The sequence below is a fragment of the Pristis pectinata genome, chromosome 12 (genome assembly GCF_009764475.1).
Source record: "Pristis pectinata isolate sPriPec2 chromosome 12, sPriPec2.1.pri, whole genome shotgun sequence".
Classification (NCBI taxonomy): Eukaryota; Metazoa; Chordata; class Chondrichthyes; order Rhinopristiformes; family Pristidae; genus Pristis; species Pristis pectinata.
In genome coordinates this window covers 39,802,444-39,814,911 of record NC_067416.1, presented here as the reverse complement: position 1 = coordinate 39,814,911, position 12,468 = coordinate 39,802,444, and the positions used below count along the sequence as shown (strand labels likewise).

Sequence of the window (12,468 nt, the reverse complement as noted above, 5' to 3'; positions counted from 1 at the left end):
ACCTTGCTATTTTGTTTACTAGAGTGGGTGAACTCATCTTTTTCTACATTATATTCCATCTGCCTGTCCTTGCATATTTATTTGGCTGTAAGCCCCTTGAAACCTCTCTATATCCTTCTCGTGTTCCACACTGGCACATACCTTTGTATCATCTGCAAACTTGGATATATTACACTTGATCTCCACATCCAAATCATTGATATAGGTTGTTGACAGCTGGAGCCCAAACTCCGATATAAGCAGCACCCCATTGGACATGGTCTTGCAACCTGAAAATGATCTCAGTTATCCTACTGTTTCACATTGATTAACCAGTCCTTAATCCATATTATTTGAAAACCATAAATTCTAATTTTGTTTAATAATCTTGTGTGGCACATTATGAAAACCTTTTTGAAGGACCAAGCACACCATACCAACTGGTTTGTCCTTATTTATGTTGCTAGTTATTACCTCAAAAGGCTCCAACAGGTTTATCAAATGTGATTTTCCCCTCGTAAGTCCATGTTGACTGTGACCAAACCTTATTATTTCCAAGTGCCCAGTTACTATTTTCTTAGTAATTGATTCCAGCACTTATGCTACTACTGATGGCAGGCTAACAGGCTAGGTAGTTGAGATGATATTAGTAGGCTCTGCTAAACTTGTCAGATATACTTGACCCAGCCATCAATGTAAATAAAACAATCTCAAACATGTTATTGATCTGTTTGAGCATGAAACACCAAATATTGATGTAGAGCAGAGGACATATGAGGTAACACTAAGCAAAACATTGAGCCAGATAAAGTACTGACTCAGGCCAGCCATGCATAGGTACTGAATAGAACCTGCATGTTTTAGCGGAACTTTGACCCAACCCAACTTAAACCCAACAACCCAGATCTGTTGGACAGTGTTGGTTAGCCATGCTCCAGCACAATGACCAGTTCTGGTCACCAAAGTGGATGTTGGAAATTAACCCTGGAGATGATGCTACAAGATTGGTACTATTCCCAGATAAATAAGTCATTAGAGGAAAAAATTAGTTTCACGTGTAAAGTAGGTGAAGTAACATGTTTAAGGTTAATGAACTTTTTTAAAAGGACGCATTTTCAAGATTCAGAATATCAAACAGCGAATGTTGTTTCCTTAGTGATTACATGTGAAATTGTCCTTCAGTTGAAGTAGTGGATGTACAAACTTAGAGAGTGTGAACAGTTTGATGATATGCAAGGGGCTGTAAGTTCTTCATTTGGGTATTTGGAGGTGTATTTGCTGGCAGGAGAGGATAGTAGACATAACACTGGCTCTATAACACTAAGGGTGTGTAAGTGCTCCTTCAAAAGCAAAGATTAATCAAAGATAGTCAGCATAGCTTTGTTAGCGGAGAGATCTTATCTGACAGCTTTGAATGAATAAGTAACAAAGTTAGTGAGATCCCCTCTTCTTCCCCCCCCTTTGTTTTCCCTCATTTCTGTGGCCCCTCACCCTTCTCTTTCCCCTCCCCTGCCCTCATGAACTGTCCATCTATTTCCCACCTCGTTCCCTTTATTCCATGGTCTACTGTCCTCTCCTGCCAGATTCCTCCTCCTTCAGCCCTTTGCTTCTTTCACCTATCACCTCTCAGCTACTTTACATCACTCCCTTTCATTCCCCCTCCCCCACCCACCTACTTTCCCGCTCTCATCTGGACTCGCCCATCACCTGCCAGCTTGTGCTCCTCCCCCTCCCATCCTATTCTGGCTTCAGTCCTCTTTCTTTCCAGTCCTGATGAAGGGTCTTGACCTGAAACTTCGGCAATTTACTTCTCTCTATAGTTGCTGCCTGACCTGTTGAGTTCCTCCAGCATTTTGTGTGTGTTGTTCCAGATTCCAACATCTGCAGAATCTTTTGTCTAGTGAGGTTGATGTAGTCTATTTGAACTTCATTAAGGTCTTTGACAAGGTCCCTCATGGCAGACTGATCCAAAAGGCTAGAATCCATGGAAAGTTGGCAAATTGGATCCAAAATTAGCTTGGTCAAAGGAGGTAGAGGGTGATGGTGGAGGGTTGTTTTTGTTATTGGAAGATTATCGACTAGTGGTGTACCATACAGATTAATGCTGTAACCCTTCCAAATTGTTAATGTATATAACAAATAGTATGTGAATGTAGGAGGTATGATTAGTAAGTTTATAGGTGACAGGAGAGTTGATCGTGGTGTTGATAGTGAAGAAGGTACTTTTAGGCTACAGGGTGATGATGGTGAATTGCTTAGGTGGATAGAGCAAAGACAGATGGAATTTAATCCTGATAAATGTGAGGTGATGCTTTTCAGAGGACTGATTAGGCTAGGACATGCACAATGAATGGAAGAGCCCAAGGAGGTAATCAAGTCCAAGAATCCTGGAAAGTAGCAGCATAGGTAAACAAAAAGGTTAAGAAGGCATACTTGGATACTTGCCTTTGTTAGCTGAGGCATTGAATGTAAGAGCAGGGAAGTTACGGTACAACTGCATAAAACATTGGTTAGGCCACACTAGGATAGTGTGTGCAGTTCTGGTCACAACACTAAAGGAAAGGCATGATTGCACTGGAGGTTGCAGAGAAGATGGAGCATTTCAGTTATGAGGAGAGTCTGGATAGGCTGGGTACGTTTTCCTTTGAGTGAATGTGACTAAGGGGTCAGATGAGGTCTAGAAAATAATGAGAGACATAGGGTACATAAGTAAGAAACTTTACTCTGTGGTGTCTAAAACTAGAGGGCATGGCTTTAAGGTAAGGAACAGGAGGTACAGAGGAATTTGGGGAAGAATTTTTTTCACCCAGGGTTTGGTTGGAATCTGGAACGCTCTGCCTGAGGGAGTGGCGGTGGCAGACTCACAATATTTAAGCATCTAAATGAGCACTTGAATTGCCTTCAAAGTTGATGAGAGAAGTGCTGGAAAATGGGATTGATATAGATACTTGATGGTTGGCATGGATACTGTGGGCCAAAGGGAATGTTTCCGTGCTGTATGATTGCAAATGATAGGGAAGATCGGGTACATGAATAAATTACAATTAAATATTTTAAGGAAAAAAGAGATTGTTAAAAGAATGAAATTCCAAACATAAATGTGGGTTCCATGAAATCAAAGGCAGAAGAAATTGGAGAATAAAAAGCCTGAGCAATAGACAAACATTTTGTGTTCGTCATAACCGTAGAAAACCCAGTAAGGGTAGTAGAAATAGAGGGGAAGCAAGGGATTAATGAGAGCAAAATGTCACTAAGGAGAAAATATTGAAGAAATTAGGCAGTCCAAGTGCGAGCGAACTCCCTTATGCAGATATGCTGTATCCCAGGGTTCCGAAAGAGGTGGCAACGGGGAAAAAAAATGAATGCTTTGGGGTTGAACTTCCAGATTTCCCTAAAACCTGAAACCTAAAACCATCAGGTCGGATAGTATCTAATTTCATACTATTCCTTAAGAAAGGAAGGAGAGAGAAAATAGGAAACTATATTTACCCAAATATCAGTTGAAGCCAAAAGACTATCCATTATTAAAGATATGGTATGAGGACACTTGGATAATCAAATGATTAGGCAGTCACTATTATTTTATAAATAGAAAAATGTTTGATAAATCTAATAATTTATCAAGGATGTTACTATGTGTATAGATCGGGGAAACCAAAGAATACAATTTATCTGAACTTTCAAAAGGCATTTTAAAGCATACCAAATGTTGTTACGTGAACTTGACTGGGATAATATGTATTGGCATAGATAGAGGAATGAATAAACAGGAAAACAATATATTTTAGGTTAATCAATTGTTTTAATTGGGGGTAGCTCACCCTCTCAACTATTTCCAACTGTTATGAATGACTTCGACAAAAAGATTTAAGTGGAATGAGTTCAAGTTTGCTGATAGCAAAGCTAGGTGGAAAAAGTGAAATGTTCAGAGAATGCAGAGGTATGACAAAGGGATATATACACATTAAGTTAATGGGCAAGAGTGTGAGAGATGGAGACTAATCTGTTAAAATATGAAGTTATTCAGTTTGGTAGAAAATGATTTATAAATGATAACATATAATATTGGTATACACAAAGGATCTTGATGTTCTGGTTCATGAGAAGCAGTAAGTAAATGTGCCTGTAGAGCAAATAATTAGATACTCAAGTGCTATGTTGCCTTATATTGAAAGAGGTTTGCAGTGTAAAAGTAAAGTCTTCATGAAATTGTGTAATATTTTGATGCAAATCCATCTGTATTGCTGTATGATTTTTGTCTCTATACCCAGGGAAGCGTATACTTGCCTTGTGGTCTGTGAAGCATATATTTAGTTGATTCATTGCTGCAGTGAGATGTTTGGAGTGAGTGATATGGGAAGGGTTATCAGAAGTAGGGGCTATGGTCATTGGAGTTGAGAAGGATGACTGTGATTGCTTGACATTTGAGATTCTGAGAGGATGTACAGGGTAGATGTTAAGAGGCTGTTTTCTTCCATCTGAAGCATCTAGAACTAGAAGACTTTGCCTCAGGATAGGGATTGAGATGAGAAATTTCTAGAGATGATAGTCGCAAATTTTTGGAATTCTCTCCCCCATTGAACTTTTGGCTCCAACTGGTGTTCAGCTTGAGAATGTGGTGAATTGTATTTTGGATACATGGGAGTTAGTAGATGAAGTGTAATATTAGCCATGATTTGAATGACCAGAGTAAAGTTGAGAAGTGGTATGGTCTTTTGGATTTACTTTTATGTTCTTGTATTTTTACATACCATGTCCACCTAATGCATATTGCCCAGAAAGGTAGACACAATTCCAGTTGGAGGCTAAAGTTTGGAGATATAGGAGGCTGCAGATGCTGCAATCTGGAGCAATAAACAATCTGCTGGAGGAACTCAGCAGGTCAAGCAGCATCAGTGGGAGGAAAGGAATTGTTGACGTTTCAGTTCAAATCCCTGCATCTGGTTTCTTACCTCCCATAGATGCTGCTCGAACTACTGAGTTCCTGCAGCAGATTGTTTGGAGCCTAAAGTTTTATTAGGATAAAATTAAGTGAGAACTAATATTTTCCTTGTTTTTGTTCTGTTTCTAAAGCCAAGGATTAGTATGATTCACAATAACCTTCTCAAATTGTTCTCCTAACTTCAAAGAACCATTGTACATCTCTTCAGCGCCTTGTTTCTACCATCCCTTCAAAGTTAGAGCAATTAGTTTTTCTTGCCTATGCTGGAGAATACAAGTAAGGGGATAAGAATTATTCATGTTTAGCTGAGAAAATTGTCCTTTTGCCTCAAGAATGTGTAGATTAAGAACATAAGCAAATAAAGTCAAGAGAAGTGGAAATATATCAAGTGTACATTGAAATAATCAAAAGGTCATTGACAAACTTGTTCAGAAACTGAAGAGTGGACTGGCTTGCTCCCCAGTATGGACTCAGGATTCTCAATAGCATTCCCATGGAACGTAGTATTTCTCAGCTAAAGTATTTTCCAGTGTGCTCACGCAGATGCAGAAGTCTTGAATTCACTGGCTGGGAAATTGCACTACCACTGGACTCCCAAAAGAGACCTGGCTTAATACCTTTTGCAGGGCCTGAGAGTTCATTCATTTAAATTGGAATTGTAAGGCTGTGAGAAGAAGGAAGATCAGAATAAGCTAAATTACTTGTAGTTAAACTTTTAAATTATTTAATGTGTTAAAGCTTTTGGTTGATATATCTTAAAAATATTTTTAATCTTCAAATGTTTTAATTATATTTCATTTTTAATACTTGAATGCTTTGACATTCAGAAATATTTGGAAGCATTGAAAAACATGGGAGTAGGATTTTGCTGACTAAGTTTCCAGGGTGATTAACCCCAGTACCACACTTGAAATGAAACTCTGCTGCTGCTTAGGGCTGTGTTTGGCTTTGGACCCATCATGGCCAACAAGGTTGTCTGGATGTGGAGGAGGTAAATTTGAGGGAATGGGGTTAGTTGTCATTATAAAACCTTTTATTGAAACTTTATTCTGCCAAATTTCAATTAATAAGATATAAATGATGAAGGAAATGTCTTAACTGTTATGCAATATTCTTTTCAAGTTTTGAATTTTTCTAGCTGTTGTGATGCAAGGTCAGCATTGAATGCATAATGTAGCCAATACCTTGGAACAATGATAAAATAACACTTTTAGTTAAATTTATTTACATTTCATGTATCATCTGTGGCTCAATTCCAGCACTCTCACCTCCAAGTTAGAATGTTGCAGTTCAAGAAAAATTGCAGATGAGCAAAGTGCGGAGGGTTCTTCATGTTCTTGTGCATGAATTTGCCAAAAGCTGGCAGGTGTAAGTGTTAAGGAAGGCAAATGGAATATTGACCTTTATTGCAAGGTGGTTGGGTTAATAAATGGAGAAGTATTGTTGCAATTTTATGTGGTACTGGTGAGGCCACACCTGTAATACTCTGCACTGTTTTGGTCCCCTTATTTAAGAAGGGATATTACTAGCATTGGAGGCAGTCTAAAGATAGGTTCACTAGGCTAATTAACTTCTTGAGAGGGTTTCCCAATCATCTGCAGCTAAAGAAATTAGTTCTATATTCTTTGGAGTTTAGAAGAATGAGGGGTGATCTTATGGAATAATATAAGATCCTTAGGGTGCATGACATGGTAGATGTCGAGATGTTTCCACTAGGGAAGAATCTTGTACAAGGGGACATAATTACAAAACTAGAGGTGGTCATTTAAAACTGAGGTGCATTGGAACTTCTTGCAGAGGGTGGAGAATTTCTAGACTCTCTACCCAGAAGATTGTGAAGGATAGATCAGTGAGGGATTTAAAGAAGTAGTAGATAAATTTTTGAATGATCAAAGAGTTGAGGGCAATAGGAATCTGGCATAGAAGAGAAAATCCTGCGGCAGATCAGCCATGATCACATTGAAGATGGGGCAGGCTTGAATGCATGGCCCTTAAGTATTAATTAAAAAGCTGTGTTTTGAATAATGTCTTAAATTAATATCATTGATGGTAAAAATCAGAATGTTTTAACACTATTTTTGTCTAATTGTCTCATTTTCTTCCCTAAAGGCTGTAAGTAACTGTGTTGAATCTTGAGCCATTTAGCACATTGCTATGCCAACTAGAGAAATGACTATTTTGATTGAATTTTCACCCTGCTATTGAAATGGCTAACCTCCAAAATTGAGTTCTCAGTGTAGTTCTCATCTCATGCCCTGCTGTTATATCTTGCTACAGAATATTGAACAGTTTTTACTCTCAACCACTTTTTCATTGGAATATCGATTATAAGAAACTGCTTCAAGCACCATTGGTTTAGATCTGCAAAAATTAAACTTATGTATAAAATTAATGGGATAAGTGTGTTTAGCTAGGTCTCTGGTAAAGAAATATCACATAAGATTGCTTTTTTGAGTAATGTATGCTTAGTGTTAATTAATGCAACCATACTGAAATTTTCAAAATAACAGTCACTTGTTATTTTTAAAAAGGATGACATAGACAGTCTGAGCCCAGTTCTCAGGGACAACCCCCCGCTTCATGAAGAAGTGAAAGCCTGGGTTAAAGAACAAAAAGTTCAGGAAATTTTTATGCAAGGTATTATTTTGTGTTTATCTTGTGGTAACATTATAAAAATCAATAGCAATATCCTCTTAATTTTCATACAACGTGGAATGGTTTCAGCATGCAAGGAGGCCAAATGGCCTGTCTAGTCTGGACTTGCTTTATGTATGAACAATCTAGCAAATCCCACTTTACTGTCCCCTCTCCCACTCTTGCGATTTTCTTTTTCCTTTCAGGTACTTAGCTACAATGCTACAGCTGAATCTGCCTTCACTAGTACACCCAACAGTGTATTCCACTTGCTGTGTTAAATTTAAAAAATTCCTCATGTCACTTCTGAACTATGGCCATTAGTCCCTTAGTTCTTGACCATACAGCCAATGAGAACAGTTTCCCACTATGTATTCTAACTGTACCCTTCACAATTTTAAATATTTCCATCAGATCCTCTTGCAACCTCTTTTGTTCCAGGGCAACTCCAGCTTCTGCATTTCATCCACATTACTCATCCCTGGAATCATTTCAGTAACTCTAATCTGTAAAGCCTTTGTATCTTTACTTAAATATGGCACCTGATATGTTGTGGCTGACAGCATTTTATAAACCTGAATCATGACTTCCTTGCCTTGTACACTATTTATAAAGTTGAGGATTCTGTATTCTTTTTAACCATTTTCTCAACCTTCCGTCACTTTCAAAGGAATCGTGCACGGCATATGCCAGGATCTCTCTGCTCTTGTACTCCTTTTAAAATTATGCCTTCTAATTTATATTACCTGTTCTTGTTCCTCCTTTGAAAATGTAACTCTTAATATTGCTCAGTATTAAAATTCATCTGTAACCTACCTGTCCTTTTGGGCATTCTGTCCTAATAGTGATTCTTGGGGAAACTCCAATGTGCACTTCCTGCCAGTCGGAAAAATCCTTACAAGACACATTTATTTACAAAATAAAGATGTTTTTTAAATTAGATTGTAGTAAATACTACTCCCAGTTTCCTTTTACTTGGCCAATTTTCTATCCATCGGGCTACATCCCCTTTTATTCCAAGGCTTTCAATCTTGATGAAAGACCTATTATGTTGTACCTTGTCAAGAGCCTTGCAGAGTCCATATATAACATATCAACTGCATTTTCCTCCTCAACCATCTCTGTTACCTTGTCAAAAAAAACTGTCATTAGATTGTCATGTTTACCTTGAACGATTCCATGCCAATTTTCTCGAATCAATCCAACTTTTGTCCACGTGACCACAAATTCTGTCCCTGATTTATTGTTTTTAGAACTCTCCTCAACACTAAGTGTAAATTGACTGCTCTGAAGTTACCAGGTTTATCCCTATGCCCCTTTTTTTGAATGGGAGTGTAACATTTACAATTTTCTAGTTGCTAGTATCTGTAGATGTTTGTAAGGTTATGGACTGGCTTCTGCTGTTTCCTCCCTTACTTTCCTCAACAGCCTAGGATACATCCTGTCTGGACAAGGTTATTTATTCACTCAAGTGCAGCTAGCCTTTCTAGTAACTCTTTTGTATTACTTTGTTTTTACTGAGTCGCCAATAGCTTTTTCAGCTTGGGAGAAGAGTGATGCTATGTGCTGATTTAGTACCTCAGCTGTCACTCTTCCTTCATGAAAAGATTTCATTAGTGTCTGATCAGCCTTGCCTCTCTTCTCACAGCCCTTTCCTGTTTACTTGCAAAAAGAATATTTTTGGGTTCCTTTATATGTTTACTGCCAGTCTTTATTCATGATCTCTCTTTGTTTCTCATTTCCTTTTTTATTTCCCCTTTGAACTTCCTATTATCATTTTTGTTCTTATCATTTAACAACCTGACAGCTGTCATATGCTTATTTTTCACTGTCATTTTCTCTTTCTTTTTTGTCATCCAGGCAGCCTGGTCTTTCACTGTCCTCTAAAAGGAAGGTTGAAACATTTCCACTTTAAAGACATTCCATTGTTCAATTGAAATTTTGTCTACCAAGCTTTGATTCCTATTTAACCAGTCCAGATCTGTTCTTATCCATTGAAATTGGCCCTTCTCCACTGACTTTTTTAAAATCTTGGAGTGGTTCATATCCTTTTCTATACCCATGCTAAATGTTATGAGCACTGTGTCCTAGATTCTAATCCTCAAATACAAACAGGATTTTTAGGATGAGTTATTCAACTCTTACAACAGCAAAACTGATGTAAAAAAAATTATTTCCAGCCCTTTCTCTACCTATGCAATTACTAGTTGCTCAATTTGTGTTTTGCACCTTACAGGTCCCTATTCATTGAACGGCTATAGAGTACGAGTATACAGGCAAGATTCTGCCACCCAGTGGTTCACTGGTATCATTACTTACCACGATCTTTTAAGTCGCACTATGATCGTGATGAATGACCAGGTAAACAGACTTGAGGAGATGTTTACTAGGGCTGCATGAATTTGTTCATTTTCTTTTTGAAAAATTAAATGTGGACATTGCACAAATTTCAGCTAAATTATCCCTACCTTAAATTTTGCATAACTTTATGAATATATGTTTGTTTATCACCTTAAGGTAGGTGATGATGCATAAAATGGTTCAGTTTTCCTGGTGCTAGAAAACTTCACTTACCTTATCAAAGTGGCATTTTTTTCAGATGTGAACCACAATAATGAATATTGAAAGGATATTCAACATGTATACCGTCCAGCAATCTGTTGAGGATAGGAAATATGTAAATATTACCAATGCTGAATGGCATTAACATTTATTCACTGCAGGGTTTAATGTACAGTATTCTGACATGAGAACATAAGTATAATTTTTTTGCTGCACATTATAAATGCTGTCCTACTTTTGTGAACAAACCAGGTGCTAGAACCACAGAATGTCGATCCTTCTATGGTACAAATGACTTTTTTGGATGATGTTGTTCATTCTCTGCTGAAAGGTGAAAACATAGGCATCACATCAAGACGAAGGTCTCGCTCTAATCAAAACAGTTCAGCAGTTCATGTGAGTTTTTCAGAATCTTATTATTTCATGTAAATGCTAATTGCTCCTATGTTTCCAGACAAAGAATCTGATTTATTTAATCAATGTCTGTTTTTGTTTAAATAAAGCATAATAGTCAAATGTCTGGAGGCAGTTGGAAGGCGTCAGTAGATTAATTTGATATGTTGATTATAACATGAGGAACTTGAACTTCCACACATCTGAACATCAAAGTGAATGCAGCACATATAGGGATCTTTGTGTGAGCAATGGCATACCTGCATCTGACCTCCAACTCAGTCCACGTTTCTATACCTGCAGCTAGCCAGCGGTTCTCTACAGAACTGCCAGCTCATTGTCAGTACATTCTGGCCAATGTCCATCATCAAAGCTAAATTAGAAACGAAGCTAAGTAAAGTGCAACCTTTTATTCTATGAACGTTTCATATTTTACTGCCATAAATGTGTATGTACAGGGACACCTTTGTTCCTCATCAATAGATAAGGTTCTTTAAATCAATTGGCTTGAAAACAATGTTTCATTCATGTAAGTAATTAACGTTCAGTTCCTACTTTTGATATTTACCTTGAGTGTACATATACTTGATCCAACTCATCTTCCACAGTTGTTAATTCCTGCCCTTTAAAAGAGCATGTCAAATGGCAACATGCAAAGAGACTCAAATGGGATGCATCTTCTGCTTATAAGCTGGCAATTCTAGTCCTAACTACCAGCCTTTGCCCAGTTAGCAGGATAGAGTTTAGACCTTCTGAGCTCATGTAGTCTTCCAGGGATGTCCAAACACCTACAGATTTCCCAGCACTTAATATTGCAGGTAGATGGATAATTACAAAGTAATTTCCTTTTTATTTGCTTTAATTCATTCAGATAAGATATTTATTTATAATTGTGTTCTAGTGCTTTTATATTTTTTTAATTACTTTGTTTTTGACATTGACTTTTAAATGTTCAAATATCTGAGTTAATCATAAATATTCCATCTCAAGATAGCTTTGGCAGTCCATGAGCTAGGGGTTGCCCAAGCAATTCTAGGGGAAGAGCCTCTGAATTATACAGTGAGGTGCTCTGCTGTGCTGGCCTTGCAGTCTTCCCAAGAAAAGATTGCACCTGAAGATCCACTTCGAGTAAAAATGGTCTTTAAAGGCTGATGACCAGTGAGTTGAGGCAGCTCACTGGTCTTTGTAAATGCAGCCCAATGGTCTGGTGTTTCCTAAAATGGTGTAAAGAAGTCGCACTAAAAATTACACACATCTTCCCCTTGAAACATTGATAACTGGTGTCCAACAAGTGAAAGTTTGGAATCTGAGGAAAACTCTATTTATGCCTTTTGTTTTATCTTCAATCATGAAAGTTAGCATCTTGCTTATAAATAATAAGTACAGCATGTTTTAAAGAAATGCAATAACGCAGATTTTTGTGTATTCAATTTAAAACATTTTGAAACCATAAAATTGGATTTTCAGATAAAGAAATTATATTTTGGGTTTTAGTTGGGTCTTGCCCACGCCTTCAATATTGTGCCTGAGACTTAATTTTATTCCATCATGGTTTGGAATTGCAAGCTTTTAATATAGATTGCACATTCTCAGTCGACATTGCTGCCCTAATTAGAATTCAGTGTCTGTGACAACAACTACTTTCATTTCATGTACAAGATTTTCAGAGAAAGATTGTTGATGGTTTTTGAAAATCCAGGTATATGATAATTTAGTTTAAATCAGGTTTCTTGGGATAACAGTCCCTCAGAAGTAGGGAAGTTTGTGTTTAGTGCCCATTGACAGACTAACATTTGTGCTCCTGTGCATAATGACTGTTTCTGAAGTTTACTGTAAAACATTTCACTTTTTCTTGTGAAGATTATTTTTTCTCATTTTTGACAGGTTAACGTATTATTCCACATTGAGGTGAACCTTTTCTAATTTTTAATATTTGTTCACTGTAGGCACGTAATCTG

At 37.4% G+C, this 12,468-nt stretch overlaps 1 protein-coding gene across 4 annotated transcripts in view; it reads left to right on the top strand.

The window, feature by feature from the left end:
- The window catches only part of jmjd1cb (jumonji domain containing 1Cb), a 204,414-nt gene that overhangs the window by 117,606 nt on the left and 74,340 nt on the right, over positions 1-12,468 (top strand). For all 4 annotated transcript variants that reach the window (XR_007957276.1, XR_007957277.1, XR_007957278.1 and 1 more), the window contains 3 exons: positions 7,453-7,558; positions 9,792-9,916; positions 10,370-10,513. Coding sequence is in view for 1 of the 4 variants with exons in the window: in XM_052027380.1 (XP_051883340.1) it covers positions 7,453-7,558; positions 9,792-9,916; positions 10,370-10,513 (375 nt within the window). In the remaining 3 variants the exon portion in view is untranslated. The remainder of the gene's footprint in view (positions 1-7,452; positions 7,559-9,791; positions 9,917-10,369; positions 10,514-12,468) is intronic.